This window comes from Haliotis rufescens, unplaced genomic scaffold, assembly GCF_023055435.1.
Source record: "Haliotis rufescens isolate VD_foot unplaced genomic scaffold, xgHalRufe1.0.p SCAF_2, whole genome shotgun sequence".
NCBI classification, from domain to species: Eukaryota; Metazoa; Mollusca; class Gastropoda; order Lepetellida; family Haliotidae; genus Haliotis; species Haliotis rufescens.
Genome location: NW_025963890.1, coordinates 45300346 through 45325715, shown reverse-complemented (window position 1 = coordinate 45325715; position 25370 = coordinate 45300346). Strand labels below are relative to the sequence as shown.

Sequence of the window (25370 nt, the reverse complement as noted above, 5' to 3'; positions counted from 1 at the left end):
CAACATTTGCCAAGGAAGACACCTTAGACAAAATATGACTATTTTGGTCCTTAGCAAATGTCGAGTTGTGTACATGAGAGTGAACTCCTTCTTGTTTGTCATGACTGATCATCCTCGTGACACAGATGCGAATATCCAGATATGAGCCTGGTAGTGACGCATAGTCAACTCACGCCAGGGCAAGTATCAAGTTCCGGTAAAAGATGGACTTCATAAATATACCTCATCAATGAGTTCGATAAACATGGTAAGTCATGATGGACATACATGGAGGCTTTGCAACATTGCCAAAGATATGATCACATGACGGTTTGTGGGGAATGTTGACAACACTTAACGCTGTATTGTTTGATCATCTTCCCGAGGCAAGTGAGTAAACTGACTATAAAGGTCTAGTTTCTACCCTTGCCTAACTGGGCTGGTATTTCTGGGCTCGATCGTTGCGCCACCAGAGGCTATTACGAGTTATGTCCCTTCTGTGTCCCTCCTATTGACCAATCAGATTACATCTCTCATATCACTTGCATTTGCTTCAAACAAAATGGTGGCCCCAAGTCAAAACGATCTAATCGATAATCAATATCTATATTGTAATAAAACGTGTCTTACCCCGCAAAGGGGATCTAATCACTTGATTACAAATGTGACAATATTTGCAATATATCTGTCGACGACCAGGTGTCGGTACGCATGTTTTTTAAATCCTGCAGTCGACCGAAATCTGCACGTTGAAATCCATGGTGTTAACGAACCGTAAGTCATGTTCGTTCCGCGATTTTGATTGGACTATGTCCCGCCAAAATGTAACTCCGGAGTCCCAGCCTAGTTCGGCAAGGGTGGAAACAGGACTTTTATAGTCAGTAAACGCCCTTGTCTCTGGAAGATGATTGGGCATTGGGTCATATTGGGTCGTTTTCTTTGGGTATTCGTCCAGTGAAGATTCCCGGCTAGAATTGGTCTTCAGCAACTTATGCTTATGTCGTAAGAGGCGACTAACGGGATTGGGTGGTCAGGCTCGCTGACTTGGTTGATGCAGGTCATCTTATCCAAAATGCGTAGATCTATGCACATAGATCGACTCTTACGACAAGCATGGGTTGCTGAAGACCAATTCTACCAAGAGACGTAGCCTTCTGTGCATGATTCACTGCAGTTTATATGAAGGTCTCGACTTTATTCGATGGTAAATATAGATGTGTAAAGATATAATCGGACAGGCAAGTGTTATTATACTATTAGTTTCTGTAAAATGTTTCATGGTATTTGTACATCTACAAGTCAGTGAGTGAGTTGGGTTTAACGCCGCTTTTAACAATACTCCAGTTATATCGCGGCGTGTCAGCTTAATGTGGGAGGAAAGCCCGAAGTGATGCAGGTCTCAGACGTTTACCACTTCAGTGAAACCCACGAGCACGGGTATGGTGCTGACAAACCTAGAAACATAATCGGGGCGAACCGGGATTCGAACCCATAATCATAGGTATTTGGCGTGCTCAAGGGATGCAACTCTGCACAGCGAATCGCACATGCTTCTTTTGAACTTATAACCAAAAAAAATGTGTCCATAAGGCAAAAAATAACAAACAATCAATGTAATGATATTCATTTTAACTATTCTTTGACATAAGAGAGTAGGTGTGTAATAATTTTTATGCTGTTCATGGCTGTAGCTGTTTGGTTAATGTTAGAGAAAAGTTTTTCAAAAGTTAAAGGGTTCAAATTTGCCAATAAATATTCAAATTATGTATTAAAGGTAATGTTAGTGTTCGGCTAAGCAGTATTGATTAATCTGAAATCTGAATAATCTGAGGTTTCTGGCGTGCCCAAGGGACGCAACTGTGCACAGCGAATCGCGGCGCCTTAGACGACTGGGCCACCCGTGCCCTCTCTACAACTCAGAATTAATTGGGTAATGATGCGTTATTGATTGTACGCAAATAAGCAGCTTATCAGAGCTCTGGAGTCAAATAAAAAGAAAAAAAGTGAATTGAGAAGTAAAAAGTTTGCAAATCAGAATATTTTATTCAGGCATACTGCGTTTATTATGGCGATCACATAAACGTGCAAAAGCATCAATGTTCACGTCTGATTATGAAAATAATACGTCATGGAAAGAAAAGGCATTCACAGTCGTTTGATACACCAAAGATATAAAGATGGAAGGCTGAAGTGATGCCAGGGCCATCAGACATCTCAAAGCACGGGCCGTATTTCCGCTGTACAACTAACATCAGTAACATGGAATGTGAACATATCCAACTCAAGATATGCAAAGACCGAGAGAGATGTAGTTAAGGAATAAAGCCAGGGTCCTTTACTCTGGTTCGTGTTCTTCCTCATCCTCGAACTCGCCCTCTTCCTCGGCGGTGGCATCCTGGTACTGCTGGTACTCCGACACCAAGTCGTTCATGTTGGACTCGGCCTCGGTGAACTCCATCTCGTCCATGCCCTCGCCAGTGTACCAATGGAGGAAAGCCTTGCGTCTGAACATAGCTGTGAACTGCTCAGAGATTCGCTTGAACAGCTCCTGGATGGCGGTGCTGTTTCCGATGAAGGTGGCGGACATCTTGAGACCACGTGGTGGGATGTCGCAGACGGCGGTCTTGACGTTGCTGGGGATCCATTCAACGAAGTAGCTGCTGTTCTTGTTCTGAACGTTGAGCATTTGTTCATCCACCTCTTTCATGGACATGCGGCCACGGAAAATAGCGGCCACTGTCAGGTAGCGACCGTGACGGGGATCACAGGCAGCCATCATGTTCTTGGAATCGAACATCTGCTGGGTGAGCTCGGGCACGGTGAGTGCACGGTACTGCTGGCTTCCTCTGGAGGTGAGAGGGGCGAAGCCGGGCATGAAGAAGTGAAGACGGGGGAAGGGCACCATGTTGACAGCCAGTTTACGCAGATCAGCGTTCAGCTGACCAGGGAACCTCAGGCAGGTGGTCACTCCGGACATGGTGGCCGACACCAGATGGTTGAGGTCACCGTAGGTTGGAGTGGTCAACTTCAGGGTTCTGAAGCAGATGTCGTAGAGAGCCTCGTTGTCTATACAGAACGTTTCGTCAGTGTTCTCCACCAGCTGATGGACGGAGAGGGTGGCGTTGTAGGGCTCCACCACGGTGTCAGACACCTGAAAGAGATTAGCATAAGTCTCAGCTGTGGACGAGTTCGTCACCCTGTCACATACATTGACAGTCGGGACAATAGATCGTAAGGAACTAAAACTACTTCTCAACATGAATAATTTGGTCTACAGACCCGCCACACGCAAAAGCTGATCAAAATTGAAGTCTTTTGAAGGATGTGAACACAAAAAAAGATTGACATACCTTTAAATGTAACGTTATAACAAATATTTGGTTGGTGTGGGGTGTTAAGCAATGTGGGACTTCGAATATATTTATCGGACATTTCCGCAAAACATACACTTTTGTTGTCTCCTCTAAAAGCTTTGGTAGGGTATCCACAACAAATTATCTTTCCCCACATTCAATGAACGATTATTTGTGTGTGTAAATATAATGCAAAATCATTTGTTGTGGTAACTTCAAGAACACGTCTACACCTCATTAGTTCAGACTGTCAAATGACTCAGACAATAAATGGGAGAACTGTTACCTTCGGGGATGGTACAACGGAGAAGGTGGTCATAATCCTGTCGGGGTACTCCTCCCTGATCTTGCTGATGAGGAGAGTACCCATGCCAGACCCAGTGCCGCCACCAAGGGAGTGGGTCAGTTGGAAGCCCTGAAGGCAATCACTGCTCTCGGCTTCTTTGCGGACAACATCGAGGACGGAGTCGACGAGCTCGGCGCCCTCTGTGTAGTGACCCTTGGCCCAGTTATTGCCGGCGCCGCTCTGGCCGAAGACAAAGTTGTCTGGACGGAAGATCTGACCAAAAGGTCCAGACCTGACAGAGTCCATTGTTCCGGGCTCCAGGTCGACCAGGACGGCACGGGGAACATATTTTCCACCTGGAAAACGATCAATAGTATAGCATATGATAATGTTGGTAATAGATAAAGTATTTCTTTGTAGAAATATTGAATGAACTTTAGTTTTCCAAGAACACCAGGAAGCATAGCTTGGCAATGAGACGTGAAACACCGCAAGTCATGGGAACTGTCTTACGTAATGTTAAGATATACAACTATAATACGCCGTTAAACTTATTCGTTAATCCGGAAATTTACTAAATTAGATGCTTTCATCAGCAACATGTCTTGGATGAACGGGACTTTTTTTTCGTAAACTCATAACCTTATAATGTTGTATTCATTCAAGAAATTTCTTTACAATAATTCATTGTATACTTTTATAATCCTGCACTAAAACCTGTTATTGGAGCCCTAGGACAAGACATATAGTAGTCTGTGCACTAACCACAGCGAGCTCATCATTGCATTAACCCAACGTGCTATACCTGATAAGAGGAATCTTGCAGAAGCTCGTATATAAGGCATGCTTTGTACCTGTGGCCTCGTTGTAGTAGACGTTGATTCTCTCCAACTGGAGGTCGGAGTCACCGTGGTAGGTGCCGGTGGGGTCAATTCCGTGCTCGTCAGAGATCACCTCCCAGAACTGGATGAAAAGAGATAACTTCATATATTATTATGTTTTGGCCTAAAAAGCACGATCACTCATGAATTGCCATGCCGACAGCTGCATCTATCCCGATACAACATACATCCTGAGTAAATGATTAACCGCACCCCGATACAACATAGATAATGAGTAAGTGATTAACCGCACCCCGATACAACATAGATAATGAGTAAGTGATTAACCGCACCCCGATACAACATAGATAATGAGTAAGTGATTAACCGCACCCCCGATACAACATACATAATGTGTAAGTGATTAACTGCACCCCCGATACAACATACATAATGTGTAAGTGATTAACCGCACCCCCGATACAACATACATAATGTGTAAGTGATTAGCTGCACACCCGATACAACATACATAATGAGTAAGTGATTAACTGCAACCCCGATACAACATACATAATGAGTAAGTGATTAGCTGCACCCCCGATACAACATACATAATGTGTAAGTGATTAGCTGCACCCCCGATACAACATACATAATGAGTAAGTGATTAACTGCAACCCCGATACAACATACATAATGAGTAAGTGATTAACCGCACCCCGATACAACATAGATAATGAGTAAGTGATTAACCGCACCCCCGATACAACATACATAATGTGTAAGTGATTAACCGCACCCCCGATACAACATACATACTATGTAAGTGATTAACCGCACCCCCGATACAACATACATAATGTGTAAGTGATTAGCCGCACCCCCGATACAACATACATAATGTGTTAGTGATTAGCTGCACCCCCGATACAACATACATAATGTGTATGTGATTTACCGCACCCCTGATACAACATACATAATGAGTAGGTGATTAACCGCACCCCCGATACAACATACATAATGTGTAAGTGATTAACCGCACCCCCGATACAACATACATAATGTGCATGTGATTTACCGCACCCCCGATACAACATACATAATGAGTAAGTGAATAGCTGCACCCCCGATACAACATACATAATGTATATGTGATTTACCGCACCCCCCATACAACATACATAATGAGTAAGTGATTAACCGCACCCCAGATACAACATACATAATGTGTAAGTGATTAACCGCACCCCCGATACAACATACATTATGTGCATGTGATTTACCGCACCCCCGATACAACATACATAATGAGTAAGTGATTAGCTGCACTCCCGATACAACATACATAATGTGTATGTGATTTACCGCACCCCCGATACAACATACATAATGAGTAAGCGATTAGCTGCACCCCCGATACAACATACATAATTAGTAAGTGATTAACTGCACCCCCGATACAACATACATAATTAGTAAGTGATTAACCGCACCCCCGATACAACATACATAATTAGTAAGTGATTAGCTGCACCCCCGATACAACATACATAATTAGTAAGTGATTAACCGCACCCCCGATACAACATACATAATGAGTAAGCGATTAGCTGCACCCCCGATACAACATACATAATTAGTAAGTGATTAACTGCACCCCCGATACAACATACATAATTAGTAAGTGATTAACCGCACCCCCGATACAACATACATAATGAGTAAGCGATTAGCTGCACCCCCGATACAACATACATAATTAGTAAGTGATTAACTGCACCCCCGATACAACATACATAATTAGTAAGTGATTAACCGCACCCCCGATACAACATACATAATGAGTAAGCGATTAGCTGCACCCCCGATACAACATACATAATTAGTAAGTGATTAACTGCACCCCCGATACAACATACATAATTAGTAAGTGATTAACCGCACCCCCGATACAACATACATAATGAGTAAGCGATTAGCTGCACCCCCGATACAACATACATAATTAGTAAGTGATTAACTGCACCCCCGATACAACATACATAATTAGTAAGTGATTAACCGCACCCCCGATACAACATACATAATTAGTAAGTGATTAACTGCACCCCCGATACAACATACATAATTAGTAAGTGATTAACCGCACCCCCGATACAACATACATAATTAGTAAGTGATTAGCTGAACCCCCGATACAACATACATAATTAGTAAGTGATTAACTGCATCCCTGATATAACATACATAATGAGTAAGTGATTAGCTGCACCCCCGATACAACATACATAATGTGTATGTGATTTACCGCACCCCCGATACAACATACATACTATGTAAGTGATTAACCGCACCCCCGATACAACATACATAATGTGTTAGTGATTAGCTGCACCCCCGATACAACATACATAATGTGTATGTGATTTACCGCACCCCTGATACAACATACATAATGAGTAGGTGATTAACCGCACCCCCGATACAACATACATAATGTGTAAGTGATTAACCGCACCCCCGATACAACATACATAATGAGTAAGTGATTAGCTGCACTCCCGATACAACATACATAATGAGTAAGTGATTAGCTGCACTCCCGATACAACATACATAATGTGTATGTGATTTACCGCACCCCCGATACAACATAGATAATGAGTAAGCGATTAGCTGCACCCCCGATACAACATACATAATTAGTAAGTGATTAACTGCACCCCCGATACAACATACATAATGAGTAAATGATTAGCTGCACCCCCGATACAACATACATAATATGTATGTGATTTACCGTACCCCCGATACAACATACATAATTAGTAAGTGATTAGCTGCACCCCCGATACAACATACATAATTAGTAAGTGATTAGCTGCACCCCCGATACAACATACATAATTAGTAAGTGATTAACTGCACCCCCGATACAACATACATAATTAGTAAGTGATTAGCTGAACCCCCGATACAACATACATAATGAGTAAGTGATTAACTGCATCCCTGATATAACATACATGATGAGTAAGTGATTAGCTGCACCCCCGATACAACATACATAATATGTATGTGATTTACCGTACCCCGATACAACATACATAATTAGTAAGTGATTAGCTGCACCCCCGATACAACATACATAATTAGTAAGTGATTAGCTGCACCCCCGATACAACATACATAATTAGTAAGTGATTAACTGCACCCCCGATACAACATACATAATTAGTAAGTGATTAGCTGAACCCCCGATACAACATACATAATGAGTAAGTGATTAACTGCATCCCTGATATAACATTCATAATGAGTAAGTGATTAGCTGCACCCCCGATACAACATACATAATGTGTATGTGATTTACCGCACCCCCGATACAACATACATAATGAGTAAGTGATTAACCGCACCCCCGATACAACATACATAATTAGTAAGTGATTAGCTGCACCCCCGATACAACATACATAATGTGTAAGTGATTAACCGCACCCCCGATACAACATACGTAATGAGTAAGTGATTAACTGCACCCCCGATACAACATACATAATGCTTAAGTGATTAGCTGCACCCCCGATACAACATACATACTGCTTAAGTGATTAACTGCATCCCTGATATAACATACATAATGAGTATGTGATTAGCTGCATCCCCGATACAACATACATAATTAGTAAGTGATTAACTGCATCCCTGATATAACATACATAATTAGTAAGTGATTAGCTGCACCCCCGATACAACATACATAATTAGTAAGTGATTAACTGCACCCCCGATACAACATACATAATTAGTAAGTGATTAGCTGCACCCCCGATACAACATACATAATGCTTAACTGATTAACCGCACCCCGATACAACATACATAATGTGTAAGTAATTAACTGCATCCCTGATATAACATACATAATGTGTAAGTAATTAACTGCATCCCTGATATAACATACATAATGAGTATGTGATAAGCTGCACCCCCGATACAACATACATAATTAGTAAGTGATTAGCTGCACCCCCGATACAACATACATAATGCTTAACTGATTAACCGCACCCCCGATACAACATACATAATGTGTAAGTAATTAACTGCATCCCTGATATAACATACATAATGTGTAAGTAATTAACTGCATCCCTGATATAACATACATAATGTGTAAGTAATTAACTGCATCCCTGATATAACATACATAATGTGTAAGTAATTAACTGCATCCCTGATATAACATACATAATGTGTAAGTAATTAACTGCATCCCTGATATAACATACATAATGAGTATGTGATTAGCTGCACCCCCGATGCAACTAGATAATGAGTTAGTGATTAACTGCATCCCTGATATAACATACATAATGAGTATGTGATTAACCGAACCCCCGATACAACATCATAGTCGGTAAACATGTGCAGCCGCACCCCCAATACAAGATCATTAGTCCGAAACAGCCGCACCCCCAATGCATCATGAGACAGTGAGTCACTGATCAGTGCATGTAGAGTGCACTCCTACATGGAGCAACGTCGATCAATGGTATCCACGTTGACACACTCACGAGAGGTAACTGGATAATATTTTACATGCTTAACTTAAACTGTAGCATGTATGTACATATGTGACCAGATACAACTCTGACAGACCTGCCAATGCAAACCAGCAGTGTGAGTGAGTGAGTATGGTTTTACGCCGCTTTTAGCAATATTCCAGCAATATCACAGCGGGGGACACCAGAAATGGGCTTCACACATTGTACCTATGTCGGTAAACGAACGCGGCTCTACGGCGTGACGAGCGAGCGCTGTAACCACTAAGCTACCCGACCGCCGCGCAAACCAGAAGACAGCAACCGAAATATGGAATATGTACACACTTTAAATAGAAATACTCACACAAATTACAAACAAGTGACAATCTCAATAAAGTTTGCATCGTACTTATTAAATCCTGCCTTCTCAATGGAACCAGACAGGCAATCACGCAGACCGCAACACACGCACCCGGTTTGTTGTGGCCTCCATTGTGTCGGGTTCGAATCATTACAATGGAAACGTTAGGATGATTGTGTCTTGTTTGTAATTTGTGTGGCTGTTTCTTTTTGAAGTTTATACACATTCCAAAGTTTGATTGCTCTTTGTTGGTTTTCATTGGTAGGCCTGCAACTGAGATCCGTGAAGATCCGGGTTAAAATTAATCTCCAGCAACCCATGTTTGTGGTAAGATCAGTTTGTCAGGCTCACTGATTTGGTTGATGTATGTGATCGTATCCTTATTGCTTTGATCGATATTCATGATGCCAATCACTGGATTGTCTGGTCTAGAAAAAACAAACAAAATAGAGATACAACTGATGTCAGATACGATTACCAGTCAACGGTGTTCTTTTAGACTGATCACTAAATAGACGCATCCACGATACTTTAGGAGTCAGCTACATCCCCCACATACCACACGTCACTTGTCAGTGATTAGCTACAACCCCTACACACCACACGTCACTTGTCAGTGATTAGCTACAACCCCTACATACCACACGTCACTTGTCAGTGATTAGCTACAACCCCTACACACCACACGTCACTTGACAGTGATTAGCTACAACCCCTAAATATCACGCGTCACTTGTCAGTGATTAGCACCAACCCTATATACCACACGCCACTTGTCAGTGATCAGCTACAACCCCTATATATCACACGCCACTTGTCAGTGATCAGCTACAACTCCTAAATACCACACGTCACTTGTCAGTAATTAGCTACAACCCCTAAATATCACTCGCCACTTGTCAGTGATAACCTACAACCCCTAAATATCACACGCCACTTGTCAGTGATCAGCTACAACCCCAAAATACCACACGTCACTTGTCAGTAATTAGCACCAACGCTATATACCACACGCCACTTGTCAGTGATCAGCTACAACCCCTATATATCACACATCACTTGTCAGTGATCAGCTACAACTCCTATATACCACACGCCATTCGTCAGTGATCAGCTACAACCCCTAAATACTACACATCACTTGTCAGTGATCAGCTACAACTCCTATATACCACACGCCATTCGTCAGTGATCAGCTACAACCCCTAAATACTACATGATGCCAATCACTGGATTGTCTGGTCTAGAAAAAACAAACAAAAAAGAGATACAACTGATGTCAGATACGATTACCAGTCAACGGTGTTCTTTTAGACTGATCACTAAATAGACGCATCCACGATACTTTAGGAGTCAGCTACATCCCCTACATACCACACGTCACTTGTCAGTGATTAGCTACAACCGCCTACATACCACACGTCACTTGTCAGTGATTAGCTACAACCCCTACACACCACACGTCACTTGACAGTGATGAGCTACAACCCCTACATACCACACGTCACTTGTCAGTGATTGGCTACAACCCCTACACACCACACGTCACTTGAGAGTGATTAGCTACAACCCCTACATACCACACGTCACTTGTCAATGATTAGCAACAACACCTAAATATCACGCGTCACTTGTCAGTGATTAGCACCAACCCTATATACCACACGCCACTTGTCAGTGATCAGCTACAACCCCTATATATCACACGCCACTTGTCAGTGATCAGCTACAACCCCTAAATACCACACGTCACTTGTCAGTAATTAGCTACAACCCCTAAATATCACTCGCCACTTGTCAGTGATAACCTACAACCCCTAAATATCACACGCCACTTGTCAGTGATCAGCTACAACCCCAAAATACCACACGTCACTTGTCAGTAATTAGCACCAACGCTATATACCACACGCCACTTGTCAGTGATCAGCTACAACCCCTATATATCACACATCACTTGTCAGTGATCAGCTACAACTCCTATATACCACACGCCATTCGTCAGTGATCAGCTACAACCCCTAAATACTACACGCCATTTGTCAGTGATCAGCTACAACCCCAATATACCACACGCCACTTGTAAGTGATCAGCTACAATCACTATATACCACACGTCACTTGTCAGTGATCAGCTACAACCTCAATATACCACACGTCACTTGTCAGTAATCAGCTACAACCCCAATATACCACACGTCACTTGTCAGTAATTAGCTACAACCCCTAAATATCACTCGCCACTTGTCAGTGATAACCTACAACCCCTAAATATCACACGCCACTTGTCAGTGATCAGCTACAACCCCAAAATACCACACGTCACTTGTCAGTAATTAGCACCAACGCTATATACCACACGCCACTTGTCAGTGATCAGCTACAACCCCTATATATCACACATCACTTGTCAGTGATCAGCTACAACTCCTATATACCACATGCCATTCGTCAGTGATCAGCTACAACCCCTAAATACTACACATCACTTGTCAGTGATCAGCTACAACTCCTATATACCACACGCCATTCGTCAGTGATCAGCTACAACCCCTAAATACTACATGATGCCAATCACTGGATTGTCAGGTCTAGAAAAAACAAGCAAAAAAGAGATACAACTGATGTCAGATACGATTACCGGTCAACGGTGTTCTTTTAGACTGATCACTAAATAGACGCATCCACGATACTCTAGGAGTCAGCTACATCCCCTACATACCACACGTCACTTGTCAGTGATTAGCTACAACCGCCTACATACCACACGTCACTTGTCAGTGATTAGCTACAACCCCTACACACCACACGTCACTTGACAGTGATGAGCTACAACCCCTACATACCACACGTCACTTGTCAATGATTAGCAACAACCCCTAAATATCACGCGTCACTTGTCAGTGATTAGCACCAACCCCTAAATACCACACGCCACTTGTCAGTGATCAGCTACAACCCCAAAATACCACACGCCACTTGTCAGTGATTAGCTACAACCCCTAAATATCACACGCCACTTGTCAGTGATCAGCTACAACCCCAAAATACCACACGTCACTTGTCAGTAATTAGCACCAACGCTATATACCACACGCCACTTGTCAGTGATCAGCTACAACCCCTATATATCACACATCACTTGTCAGTGATCAGCTACAACTCCTATATACCACACGCCATTCGTCAGTGATCAGCTACAACCCCTAAATACTACACGCCATTTGTCAGTGATCAGCTACAACCCCAATATACCACACGTCACTTGTAAGTGATCAGCTATAATCACTATATACCACACGTCACTTGTCAGTGATCAGCTACAACCCCAATATACCACACGTCACTTGTCAGTAATCAGCTACAACCCCAATATACCACACGTCACTTGTCAGTAATTAGCTACAACCCCTAAATATCACTCGCCACTTGTCAGTGATAACCTACAACCCCTAAATATCACACGCCACTTGTCAGTGATCAGCTACAACCCCAAAATACCACACGTCACTTGTCAGTAATTAGCACCAACGCTATATACCACACGCCACTTGTCAGTGATCAGCTACAACCCCTATATATCACACATCACTTGTCAGTGATCAGCTACAACTCCTATATACCACACGCCATTCGTCAGTGATCAGCTACAACCCCTAAATACTACACGCCATTTGTCAGTGATCAGCTACAACCCCAATATACCACACGCCACTTGTAAGTGATCAGCTACAATCACTATATACCACACGTCACTTGTCAGTGATCAGCTACAACCCCAATATACCACACGTCACTTGTCAGTAATCAGCTACAACCCCAATATACCACACGTCACTTGTCAGTAATTAGCACCAACCCTATATATCACACGCCACTTGTCAGTAACTAGGACCAACCCTATAAATCACACGCCACTCGTAAGTGATCAGCTACAACCCCAATATACCACATGCGACTTGTAAGTGATCAGCTACAACCCCAATATAACACACGCCACTTGTCAGTGATCAGCTACAACCCCAATATACCACACGTCACTTGTAAGTGATCAGCTACAACCCCAATATACCACACGTCACTTGACAGTGATTAGCTACAACCACTATATACCACACGTCACTTGTCAGTGATTAGCTACAACCCCAATATACCACACGTCACTTGTCAGTGATCAGCTACAACCCCAATACATCCCACGTCACTTGTCAGTGATTAGCTTCAACCCCAATATACCACACGTCACTTGCCAGTGATTAGCTACAACACCTCAAAATCACACGTCACTTGCCAGTGATTAGATACACCTCAAAATCACACGTCACTTGTCAGTGATTAGCTACGGCCCCACATAACTTGTCAGTGATAAGTGAAGAACCCAATACATCCCACGTCACTTGTCAGTGATCAGCTACAACCGCTATATACCACACGTCACTTGTCAGTGATACGTTTAGGTATTTTCCACAAAACAAACTATTAATTGTATTCACCACTGCCAACAAACTAATCATATTCTGGCACATTTTCAACAAATTATCTCCCCACCAACCCTACAAATCGAATGGATGCTTCGTAAGCCGTTTCTCAACATGCACTCTCTCACCCCCTCTCTTGAAATCCTAAACCTTTTCACACGAACATTGTTCACTGAACCCCTACTCAATTAAATACTTATGGACTCCAGCTATGGGATAAATGGCATAAAACTGGTCACATGTAACACGGAACACGTTTAATATATCGCCACATTGATCTATATACACTTGCATAACAAGTCTTGCGGTACTGTGTAAAAGCGATGCAGCGAATGAGATGCACCAACGTATGTCTGCACATATGTTACTGTGCAATACAGTCAATGTTCACTGACATACCATACCATGAACATCCCCTGAAGCAGCTAAGCGATTTGTCCCCAAGCAGCCGAGTCATTATTAACATTATGCCTGTTTGTGATTCATCATCATCATCCATGGTTGAGCGACTCGACGGGCGACGGTCACGCCACATGAGCTGGAGTCTTGGGCTGCTTGCTGAGAGGCATACAGCTGTGTATATCATCATGGCGGATCAAGCAGGAGAAAATAGAATTCGGGTTTCCTCCCATCACGCCGCTTGGTAGCTAGCGGAAACGTGACACGTCAGCCACCAGGGTTCTATACTGCCATTTTATACACCGGTAACATGTTTACAACACAAATACAGAACAATCGCACCAAACCATCCCCTTAAACCAATGACTCACTTTTTGGCGTAGTATGTGTATATATCTATGTGTGGAATATTCATTCAATATGGAGGAGGTTAATCAGAATGACACATCACCATATAGCTGTCAGACTAGCTTGTACAACGAACCCATTTATGAAACTTCATACATATATAAGTAGTTTATATTAATATCAATAATAGCCTGTCACAAGGAAATCGAAATAAATGTTCTTAAATGAAGAATATCGGTTTATCAATGTTAATTGAAAGACATATACGATGGTATTACTCGTAGACTGTAGTGCATGATGTCTGTATCACACGATGGGTAATTATGGACGGTTACCATGTTGGCACTTACCTTTGCGCCGATCTGGTTTCCACACTGGCCAGTTTGAAGATGGACAATTTCCCTCATGCTTAAAAGAGATGATGATGACAAGACAACAGAAGGGCGGTAAGTAAACAACCTGACGGGGCACCTGCAGCGGTTGACGCGAGGCCTGTCTCACGAGCTAGAATGACGTCACGACTGGGAAACGAGGCAAGCTGTCTCCGTCTGAGTCATAGTGAGGTGTCTGGGCCCGGGGTATCAGGGAAGCTGGCGTGCTCCAGCGCAGATCTGACAGACTTGCATAGTCTCCTTCAGCTCGCTATTTAAAGCGCGTGGGGTCAACAGAACACGTGCGTCAGGTCATACTTAACTGATAATGGTCCAATTATATATTAAATTGCCAGCGGTGTTTTTGATTTACTGTGGCCATTTGAGGAGAGTTAACGCTACTTGATGGTTTGACGTTAACACGAACTTTAAGAGATCGTTGCAGCTAGACTTGCTGAAGGTTTCCAACAAGCGCATGTTTACATGCAGTGTCACAAGTACAGCTGGATGATGCATGTAAACTGGTACATTGGCACGTCACTGCAAAATACAGCTTATCACGGTGGAACAGTATCTTGCTCATGAACTGAAAACAATATTATGTGATGAATGAAGCAAGTCAAAGCTGCAGTAAACTGTTGAGTTTATCCATCATACAGAAGTAGGCTCGCCCCGAGCCTAACTAATCTCGCACGTGCCACACGAAAATTGATCGTGATGAGTACAACATACAGAAGTAGGCTCGCCCCGAGCCTGACTAATTTCGCACGTGCAACACGAAAATTAACCGTGATGAGAAGAAGATCGCATCGAAGACGATGACTGAGTGAGTGAGTGAGTTTGATTTTACACCGCTTTTAGCAATATTCCAGCAATATCACGGCGGGGGACACCAGAAATGGGCTTCACAAATTGTACCTATGTTGGGAATAGAACCCGCGTCTTCGGCGGGACGAGCGAACGCTTTAACCACGAGGCTACCCGACCACCCCTCGAAGACGATGAGTTTCTTTTAAAATTACCAACTCCATTTCATTTTTAAAAAAAATAGAAAATCATGCATTTTGTATAATCCACGTACTATTTATCTGCCTGTTCAAAGATTCATAATGTGATAACCTTTCCACACCATACACAATGCCACAATGACGGGGCACGGGCGGCCCAGTCGTCGAAGGCGCCGCGATTCGCCGTGCAGATTTGCGTCCCATGGGCACGCCAGAAACCCATGATTGGGGGTTCGAATCCCGGTTTGCCCTAATTATGTTTCTAGGTTTGTCAGCACCATACCCGTGCTAGTTGGTTTCACCGAAGTGTCCCGAAGTGGTAAACGTCTGAGACCTGCATCACTTTGGGCTTTCCTCCCACATTAAGCTGACACGCCGTGATATAACTGCAATACTGTTAAAAGCGGCGTTAAACCAAATTCACTCACTCAGTCAATGCCAGAATGATGCAGGTGTTGACACTGCCGGAGAGAGAGAGAGAGAGAGAGAGAGAGAGAGAGAGAGAGAGAGAGAGAGAGAGAGAGAGAGAGAGAGAGAGAGAGAGAGATTGCGCCGATTAATCTTATTGACACAATATATACTGTATATGTTTGAAGGACACGTATTTCTGACAAGAAAGGTCTTATACCTGGTATCACAGATATTAAATAATGAACGCTGAAAGCACGTGGGTCCAGACAAGGATTATCATTGTTTCGAGGGGGGCTGTTGTCTGTGAGTTACAGTTTCTTTGAAGAGTATCATATCACGACGTGTCAGCTTGGTGGTGGAGGAAAGCCTGAACTGATTCCGGTCTTAGACGTTTAAATACCACTATGGGGCAAACAAACCTAGAAACAATCGAGGAGAAGCGGGATTCGAACCCACGATCTAGCAAGGTTTATAAAAGGATGCGGAAATGAGAAACCTCCAATACAACAGATTGCATCGCAAAATATCTGTACATTTTGCCCGTGCGGGGGATCTACCAACTTCTGAAGCATGAAAGACAAACTGACTTTGTCAGATTATTGCATGTGTGAGTGATGAGAAGACCCGCGGATAGTTCTCACTCAACTAGTATATCATGAAACTGAACGTAGGTCTCTGGTGTAAGCATGGTGTCAGTCAGGCGGAAATAGTGACGGATATAGGTCGAGTGGTTGACCTTTGTACCCTTTCACGGAGTATGTTTGAGCGTCATGTTACATATTTGGTTTCCGTATATGACCTCCATTTGTCGTTTTCCCATCCACCGGAAAGGAAAACATATTGGCCATACTGAAAACAACCTGCGTCACTTTGAGTCGTGAAACTGTTCAATCATCAACTTGCTAGCTTATATCTCATAGGCGGATCCAAAGGGGAAGGAGGGGGTTGAAAACCAAATGTTGTTGGTTGGGTGTTTGGTGTTTAATGCCGCACTCATAAAACATAAAAAAATACTCCCTCTCAGACAATTTTACTGCCTCTAACATTTATCCCAATTGCGTGGATCGATGCTCATGATGACAATCACTGGATTGTCTGGTCCAGACTCGATTATTTACAGACCGACGTCATATAGCTAGAATATTGAAGAGTGTGGCGTTAAACAATAAACAAGCAAACAAACAAACAAACAAACACTTCGGGATTTCCTCCCATGTGCTACACCAGGATAACACCGAAATACTGTTCAAAGCGGCGTTAATCCAAACTCAGTCACTCACCAACTCACTTACTGAAACAGACCGAAATGTCGTTTTCAACCATGAATTGCAAGTGAATACAGTACAACATCAAGGATTTTACAGGCGCACTGCCCAACTAGCGGCACAGGCAGTAAACAATTGAAACAAGAGTGTGTTGTTAGCAGTACAAACTCGTAAGGTCTAGATCTACAGCACATCGATGTCAAATCCATGGGGGTATCTAGCATACATTTTGTTTGGTTTGTTTTTTGGTTTAACGCTGCAGTCATTTTAAGTTTCGCCACGATTCAGAATGAATGATAGCTTCATAACTACGTACTAAAAAGGGGTACGCTCTCTCGTCGTCTTTTGGTCTGGCACGTGTATGGTAGAGACCCGTGAAGATCCTGGATAGAACATGTCTTCAGCAACCCATGCTTGCCGTAAAAGGCGACTATGCTTGTCGTAAGAGGTGACTAACGGGATCGGGTGGTCAGGCTCGCTGACTTGGTTGCTGCATGTCATCGTGTCCCAATTGCGTGGATCGATGCTCATGATGTCAATCAGTGGGTTGTCTGGTGCAGACTCGATTATTTACAGACCGCCGTCATATAGCTGGAATTTTGCTGGGTGCGGCGTTAAACAACAAACAAACAAACACGGGACGTATATACACAGAAAGATGATATGATCATCAGGATAAGTTTTTATTAACATTACCCTCAATTCGAAGTTATATTCCACTCTCATTCACTTTTGTTTTAGTTTTTCAGACAGACAGATTTATTTCGCATATGTGGCCATGTGGCTAATTGTACAATGACATTGTGTTGTAGGAATATTCGTCGTGGACACGACTTGTATATTGTATCTGAATAGATGTACACATTTTAGTGTTATTAAGATTCAATATATCACCCTTCTTTCAAATATCTTATAAACAAACTGACTGCAAGTCTTAATATTTCTAAGAATGTGGCTTTTTTTGCTGTTCATTAACTGTACAAATTTTCTTTGGGTTGGATACATATAATAATAGTATTTGAATCAGCATTTCAAAAGCATCAGAAAAGCATCATTTTGCCTTTTAAGATTTATCCTCAAATATTAGAATAGATTTTGAAATGCCCCTCTTTTATTTCACAAGATGCTGGTACCTACTTTAACCTATTGAGTTGAATTTTGGGATTTCAGTACACAGAGAATGTTGAGCGGGGTAATTTTGATTTTTGTTGACAAATTGTCAGTGTTGGAAGCAAAACTAGTAATGAGGAAGTGTTGGGAGAATTTGGACGTTTGCCACCAGCAGTGACTTACATGAAAAACGCCTGGTTTGCTCGAGGTGTTGGCTGTGTCAAATCGTTTCTCTCTATTTTTTTCATCAACGAGACAAAGATGTGCGCCTTAGGAAATGTAAAATTAATATTCGTGATAATCATTAACTTATCCCTCCTATATAAATTAAAACAATACTTAATAGATTCAGTTAAGGAGTCATAATTGACACGTAGAGACGGGCAGGTGGGAAAATATTACAAGAGATGAGCTACTTTGTCGTTACTGTCATTCCACAGCAGACATCTTTTTGTGGAAGATGAAAAAAATGTTCTTTTTGTTTGCCCAATGTCTAACAGTTACAGAGAGCAATATCTACAGCTATCTAACATTTACTTATGTATCAATACTGTATTAAACAAGTGTAACAGAGAAAGGGAAGCTTGGAAAGTAGGAGATTTCTTATATTTCAGTTTTATCGAAAGAAAGAATTGGATAGATAAATTTGAATGTATTTACTGAGGATCAATTTGTTTTATATTTACGAATGCTGTTTCAAACACAGCATATCACTTTAAGCCACTTGCGTGAGTGAGTGAGTTTGGTTTAACGCCGCTTTTAACAGTATTCCAGTTATATCGCGGCGTTTCACCTTAATGTTGGAGGAAAGCCCGAAGTGATGCAGGTCTCAAACATTTACCACATCGGTGAAACCCACGATCACGTGTATGGTGCTGACAAACCTAGAAACATAATAAGGGCGAACTGGGATTCGAACCCAAAATCATAGGTTTCTGGCGTGGGACGCAAGGGACGCAACTCTGCACAGCGAATCGTGCGCCTTAGACGACTGGGCCACCCGCGCCCCCTTAAGCCACTTGAATTTGTAAGGGTAATTTAATCACTCGTGATCAGGACAGGTAACTGTCGAGAGGTTAGCAGTATGCTGTATTGTGTTTATACGCATTTGTAATGACAATTACAATAATGTACTATTATGTATCACATAAACGGCTTGTACTGAGAATTATAGGCTGAGGCAACTACATTCTGAATAGAATTTATATTGATATTGTATCATAAAATTATTCGGCTTGCAAGGATGTTGATGTTTGTGTTGAGGACAAAGCTCCCTTTTCTCATTTTGTATGTGTGATTGTTGTTTAGCGCCGCACTCAGTAATATTCCAATAATATGACGGCGGTCTGTGAATAATCGAGTCTGGACAAGACTAAATAATGCTCACGAGCTGGACACATATGAACGCGAGTAATGGTTTTTCATCATGTCATGACTTATTATTTATAAAAGAGAAAAAAAGTCTTTCGCATGAAATATATATCCTCCCTCTCCTGACCCTGATCAAAACATTCAGCAGGACAACACAATAGTTTGTGACCCTACGCTAAGAAACTCAATTATAAACATGGTCTCATCTGTGCCCATTGCATTGTAAAATAGACCGCCTCCGTGGTCCAGTGGTAGAGCGTCCGCCCGGAGAGCGGAAGGTTCGGGGTTCGATCCCCGGCCGCGTTATACCAACAGACGTTAAAATATGGTACTTGTTGTTACCCTGTCTTGCGCTCGGCATTAAGGGGCTTAAACAAGGACTGGTCGTCTCGGAGTCAGTATACTGTGCCTGAGTGGGGTATTCATGTTAAACTGCGGCATGGTATCTCAGTGAGCTAGCTCTATAAATCGGCATCAGTCCGTACTAGTACAAGAAGACACACGTGCATGCACGTCTCTATATAAGAGCAATAATCTTGGACGCGACGTTAAAATCAATTTCACCTCACCTCACCTCATTGTAAAACAACTCACAATCTGCATCAATTCAGCTTTAATGACAAAAAGTGGTTTTGACAATGGCTTCAAAGGAAGAGTCCGTACCGTAACAAATATCAGTTGGTAAATCAATAACAAAGGTAAATATTGACAGTTTCCAATATTGATAGCTATCAAAGATTCCTGTTCTGAAGTGCTGTTGAAAACATGCAGAAAACTACCAGGTGGAATTTTTTGTCTGTGATATCACTATCGGGTTTCCATTTAGGCAGCCTCTTGCTCTTCCTCCTCCTCGTCGAACTCGCCCTCTTCCTCGGCGGTGGCATCCTGGTACTGCTGGTACTCCGACACCAAGTCGTTCATGTTGGACTCGGCCTCGGTGAACTCCATCTCGTCCATGCCCTCGCCAGTGTACCAATGGAGGAAAGCCTTGCGTCTGAACATAGCTGTGAACTGCTCGGAGACTCTCTTGAACAGCTCCTGGATGGCGGTGCTGTTGCCGATGAAGGTGGCGGACATCTTGAGACCACGTGGTGGGATGTCGCAGACGGCGGTCTTCACGTTGTTGGGGATCCATTCAACGAAGTAGCTGCTGTTCTTGTTCTGGACGTTGAGCATCTGTTCATCAACCTCCTTCATGGACATACGACCACGGAACATGGCAGCCACTGTCAGGTAGCGACCGTGACGGGGATCACAGGCAGCCATCATGTTCTTGGCATCGAACATCTGCTGGGTGAGCTCGGGCACGGTGAGTGCACGGTACTGCTGGCTTCCTCTGGAGGTGAGGGGGGCGAAGCCGGGCATGAAGAAGTGAAGACGGGGGAAGGGCACCATGTTGACAGCCAGTTTACGCAGATCAGCGTTCAGCTGACCAGGGAACCTCAGGCAGGTGGTCACTCCGGACATGGTGGCTGACACCAGATGGTTGAGGTCACCGTAGGTTGGAGTGGTCAGCTTCAGGGTTCTGAAGCAGATGTCGTAGAGAGCCTCGTTGTCAATGCAGTAAGTCTCGTCTGTGTTCTCCACCAGCTGGTGGACGGAGAGGGTGGCGTTGTAGGGCTCCACCACGGTGTCAGACACCTGAAAGGATTTGATATAGGCATGTGGTTAAAACAAGCTACATAAAATGTTTATACCTTATAAAGGTTATCATTGATAAAGCATTGGAGATATTATTCAAGGTAGAATAGTATAGATTGCATAATATTATTACTGCCTATATACTCATACGGCTATGTTTGAATCTAATGGATATAATTGTGTTTTAAAATAGAATGTTATAATAATGTTATGGATTTATTAACATGTATGCAGCACAAGCATCTCATGTACATATCAGGATAATGGTACCTTGGGGGATGGTACAACGGAGAAGGTGTTCATGATCCTGTCGGGGTACTCCTCCCTGATCTTGCTGATGAGGAGAGTACCCATGCCGGACCCAGTGCCGCCACCAAGGGAGTGGGTCAGTTGGAAGCCCTGAAGACAGTCACAGCTCTCGGCTTCTTTGCGGACAACATCGAGGACGGAGTCGACGAGCTCGGCGCCCTCTGTGTAGTGACCCTTGGCCCAGTTGTTGCCGGCGCCGCTCTGGCCGAAGACGAAGTTGTCTGGACGGAAGATCTGACCAAAAGGTCCAGACCGGACAGAGTCCATTGTTCCGGGCTCCAGGTCGACCAGGACGGCACGGGGAACATACTTTCCACCTGGAAAACGATGAACATTATTATTATCATCATCATCATCATCATCATCATCATCATCATCATTATTATTATTGTCGTCGTCATCATCATCATTATTAGAGATATGGTGCAGCTTTATCCAGCAATTAATTCACAATAAAGGGAAATAGCATCAGCATCATGAGAACACCGATAAGCAGTAATAAAATAACGTCCAACGTGATGTGATATTCCGTTGTTGAAGGTACATTGAAAGGAGAGTTGCCTTTGCTGTCTACAACGTACAGTAGCCCTGACGTTACATCTCTCATAGTAGTATATAATACACTGCACCACTATTAGTAGCCGTGACTCTTGGCCACTTCACTTAGCCCCGACTCGAGATCATTTAAAAGAGTTATCTGTCACAATATCACCTACAGTAGACCTACTTGAGACCACTTAAACCAACTCTGACTCGAGACCACTTGAAACCTCTCTGACTCGGGACCACTTAAAGTCGCCCGAACTCGAGACCACTTAAAGTAATCTGACACAATATTACTTAAAGTAGACCTACTCGAGACCCCTTAAAATAGCCCTGACTCGAGACCACTCGAGAGTACATCACTGTTAGTAGCCCGGAATATGCATGCCACACAGTAGCCCAGATTCAAAGCCACTTATAGTAGCCTTACTTACTTACATTGGAGATTTTACGTGCGCTTTCCGACTCTAGCGTATTTCCCCTGACAATCGCCCTTTTATAATGGCCAGGTAATGGCATTTACCTGTGGCTTCGTTGTAGTAGACGTTGATTCTCTCCAACTGGAGGTCGGAGTCCCCGTGGTAGGTGCCGGTGGGGTCGATGCCGTGCTCGTCAGAGATCACCTCCCAGAACTGGATAATAATTTTTTTAAAATAAGATAAATGGAATACGTAGGGTCGTGAAAATCAATATCGATCACAACATCAAGTGTTGCAAACCATTTCTTGACATAGGATATCTTAATGGGAATTGGAAATTAACGACATAACGTCAATCCGACTATTGTGCACGGCAGTTTGGACAGACCAGAAACTAATATCGGATAACAGTGATCGATGTCCAGCGCGGTGCTGATTGTTGCAAGCAATCTTACACTGAGTCTCGTACACCAATGATTGTGTATCACCGCCACTGATTGTATGTTGGGACAATGTTCACAATGAGACACCGGTATTATTTACGCGTTACCACTGGCGACCGCGCAACGAGCACACCCCGCCCTCCCCTCCTGTCCAACATACATGTATACCCCTCCCGTCCAACATGTAGCTTCCCGTCCCACAAATACACATCGGGTCGGGACCTATTATACTCATTGTCTATAATCCGTACAAGTGAGTGAGTATGGTTTTACGCCGCTTTTAGCAATATTCCAGCAATATCACGGCGGGGGACACCATAAATGGGCTTCACACATTATACCTATGTCGGGAATGGAACCCGGGTCTCCGGCGTGACGAGCGAACGCTTTAATCACTAGGCTACCCGACCGCCCCTATAATCCGTACAAAATGATAGTGACAGGAAACGTATTTCAAATAGATTGTAACTGCCACTTTATCCATAAAACCGATTATGATTACCACTTTATTCAAGAAACAGATTATGATAACCACTTTATTCAAGAAACAGATTATGATTTCCACTTTATTCACGAAACAGCAAATAGGCATGACTGACCCCATTATCTTAATGTGTAGTACCACAGAATATCACGGCTGGATGTCTACGCAAGCCTAACGACGTGCACGTATATATGCAATGACACAACAATCTGCTACAAACTGAAAGATCAAATCAAGTCCCTAAGAATCTGAGACGGTTATTGTTATCCAACACACTCATGAATGAAGCCGATGTTCTCCCCACACAGCTTAACGATGACGTGTCTCAATAAGAATCCACGAATCCGTATCTACAATGAGCAAATCCGGTTTTAGTTCTTCTACCAATAAACCTATGAAATCAAATGTTTTCTACCAGTAAACCTATAAAGTGATAGAGAATATTAGAGATATATCAACGTCTCACCTTGGCACCGATCTGGTTGCCGCACTGGCCAGCCTGGAGATGGACGATTTCCCTCATTGTGATTTAGTGGGAGGTCGTGGCTTGTGAGAGGAGAAAAATCCCTGTGCCGATCAGATCCGTGCGTGTCCTTAAATATGGGACTGCGGTTGCTAGAACACAGACCCTCCGTTACCAACAACAAACACTTTCTAACTCTTCTCCGGGCTTTATTAGAAGAACGGAGCTAATAAATACGGTCCTTTTGTGTGAAGCGATCATTTGGCTACACGCTTCAGTGGAGCACAATGCAAAGGTATAATTTACACGGTTTGTTTACTGTGTTGGACCGGGAGATGAATGCCAACTGCCTCAACTACCCCCCCCCCCCCCCCCCCCCCCCCCCCCCCCCAATTTAAGGCAAACACCGTATCACCACCCCACCACAACAAACAGTACTGACGATTGCGAATTTTTAACTTATGATTAAACCCCTACCTATGATTCACCGCTGTCTATTAACCCCTCACCCTGGCATTTGGGTTTCAGTGTGTTTCGACAATGACTTTCATAAGAAGGTGTTGGTGCACGTTTGATGTTTTGATTTTGTTTATTCTTATTGAACTTATTGAAATATTACATCACTAATGAGCGAATGGCGTTGATTTCGGTATTTCGCGTAATAACATGAATCAGGGTAAGTTATACCTTTCCAGTATACTGTCATACCGATGGAGACTGAAACTTCGTTAATCCGTTCATAAGCTTTATAGCCAAAACATTCCAATCAACAAATGTACGGATGAGTGAATCACCAGGAGTCAAAATAAGATTATAAGAGCGTCATACAACTCTTGCTCAGAAGTTGTTTTTATCAAGGTTACAACATTCAAGGCCTCAGTAAACCTTTCAAAATGTTTTATGGTAGACATGTTGGGGACATTTCCTATTTTGACACGTCAGTGACAAAAAT

General features: G+C 43.0%; 1 protein-coding gene across 3 annotated transcripts; it reads right to left on the bottom strand.

Moving 5' to 3' along the window:
* Positions 1–1999: 1999 nt before the first annotated feature.
* Positions 2000–24578, bottom strand: LOC124142174 (tubulin beta-4B chain). Of its 3 annotated transcripts, none has more exons than XM_048400048.1 (4): positions 24422–24548; positions 4473–4581; positions 3619–3974; positions 2000–3130 (listed from the first exon to the last, which is right to left on the bottom strand). In XM_048400048.1, the coding sequence occupies exons 1-4, from the start codon at positions 24476–24478 to the stop codon at positions 2315–2317; spliced, it is 1338 nt and encodes a 445-aa protein (XP_048256005.1). In that variant the 5' UTR covers positions 24479–24548; the 3' UTR covers positions 2000–2314. The 3 variants fall into 3 exon arrangements, with proteins under 3 accessions (XP_048256005.1, XP_046366420.1, XP_046366419.1); XM_046510464.2 differs by lacking the exon at positions 24422–24548 and adding an exon at positions 14932–15132; XM_046510463.2 differs by lacking the exons at positions 2000–3130; positions 3619–3974; positions 4473–4581 and adding exons at positions 20713–21757; positions 22028–22383; positions 23133–23241 and having other exon boundaries at positions 24422–24578.
* Positions 24579–25370: the final 792 nt, after the last annotated feature.

Coding starts and splice junctions, on each gene's coding strand:
- LOC124142174 (XM_046510463.2), bottom strand. CDS start 24,478: ATGAGGGAAATCGTCCATCTCCAGGCTGGCCAGTGCGGCAACCAGATC. Junction 23,242..24,421: donor GCAACCAGATCGGTGCCAAG/GTGAGACGTTGA, acceptor ATTATTATCCAG/TTCTGGGAGGTGATCTCTGA. Junction 21,758..22,027: donor CCGTTGTACCATCCCCCAAG/GTACCATTATCC, acceptor AAATCCTTTCAG/GTGTCTGACACCGTGGTGGA.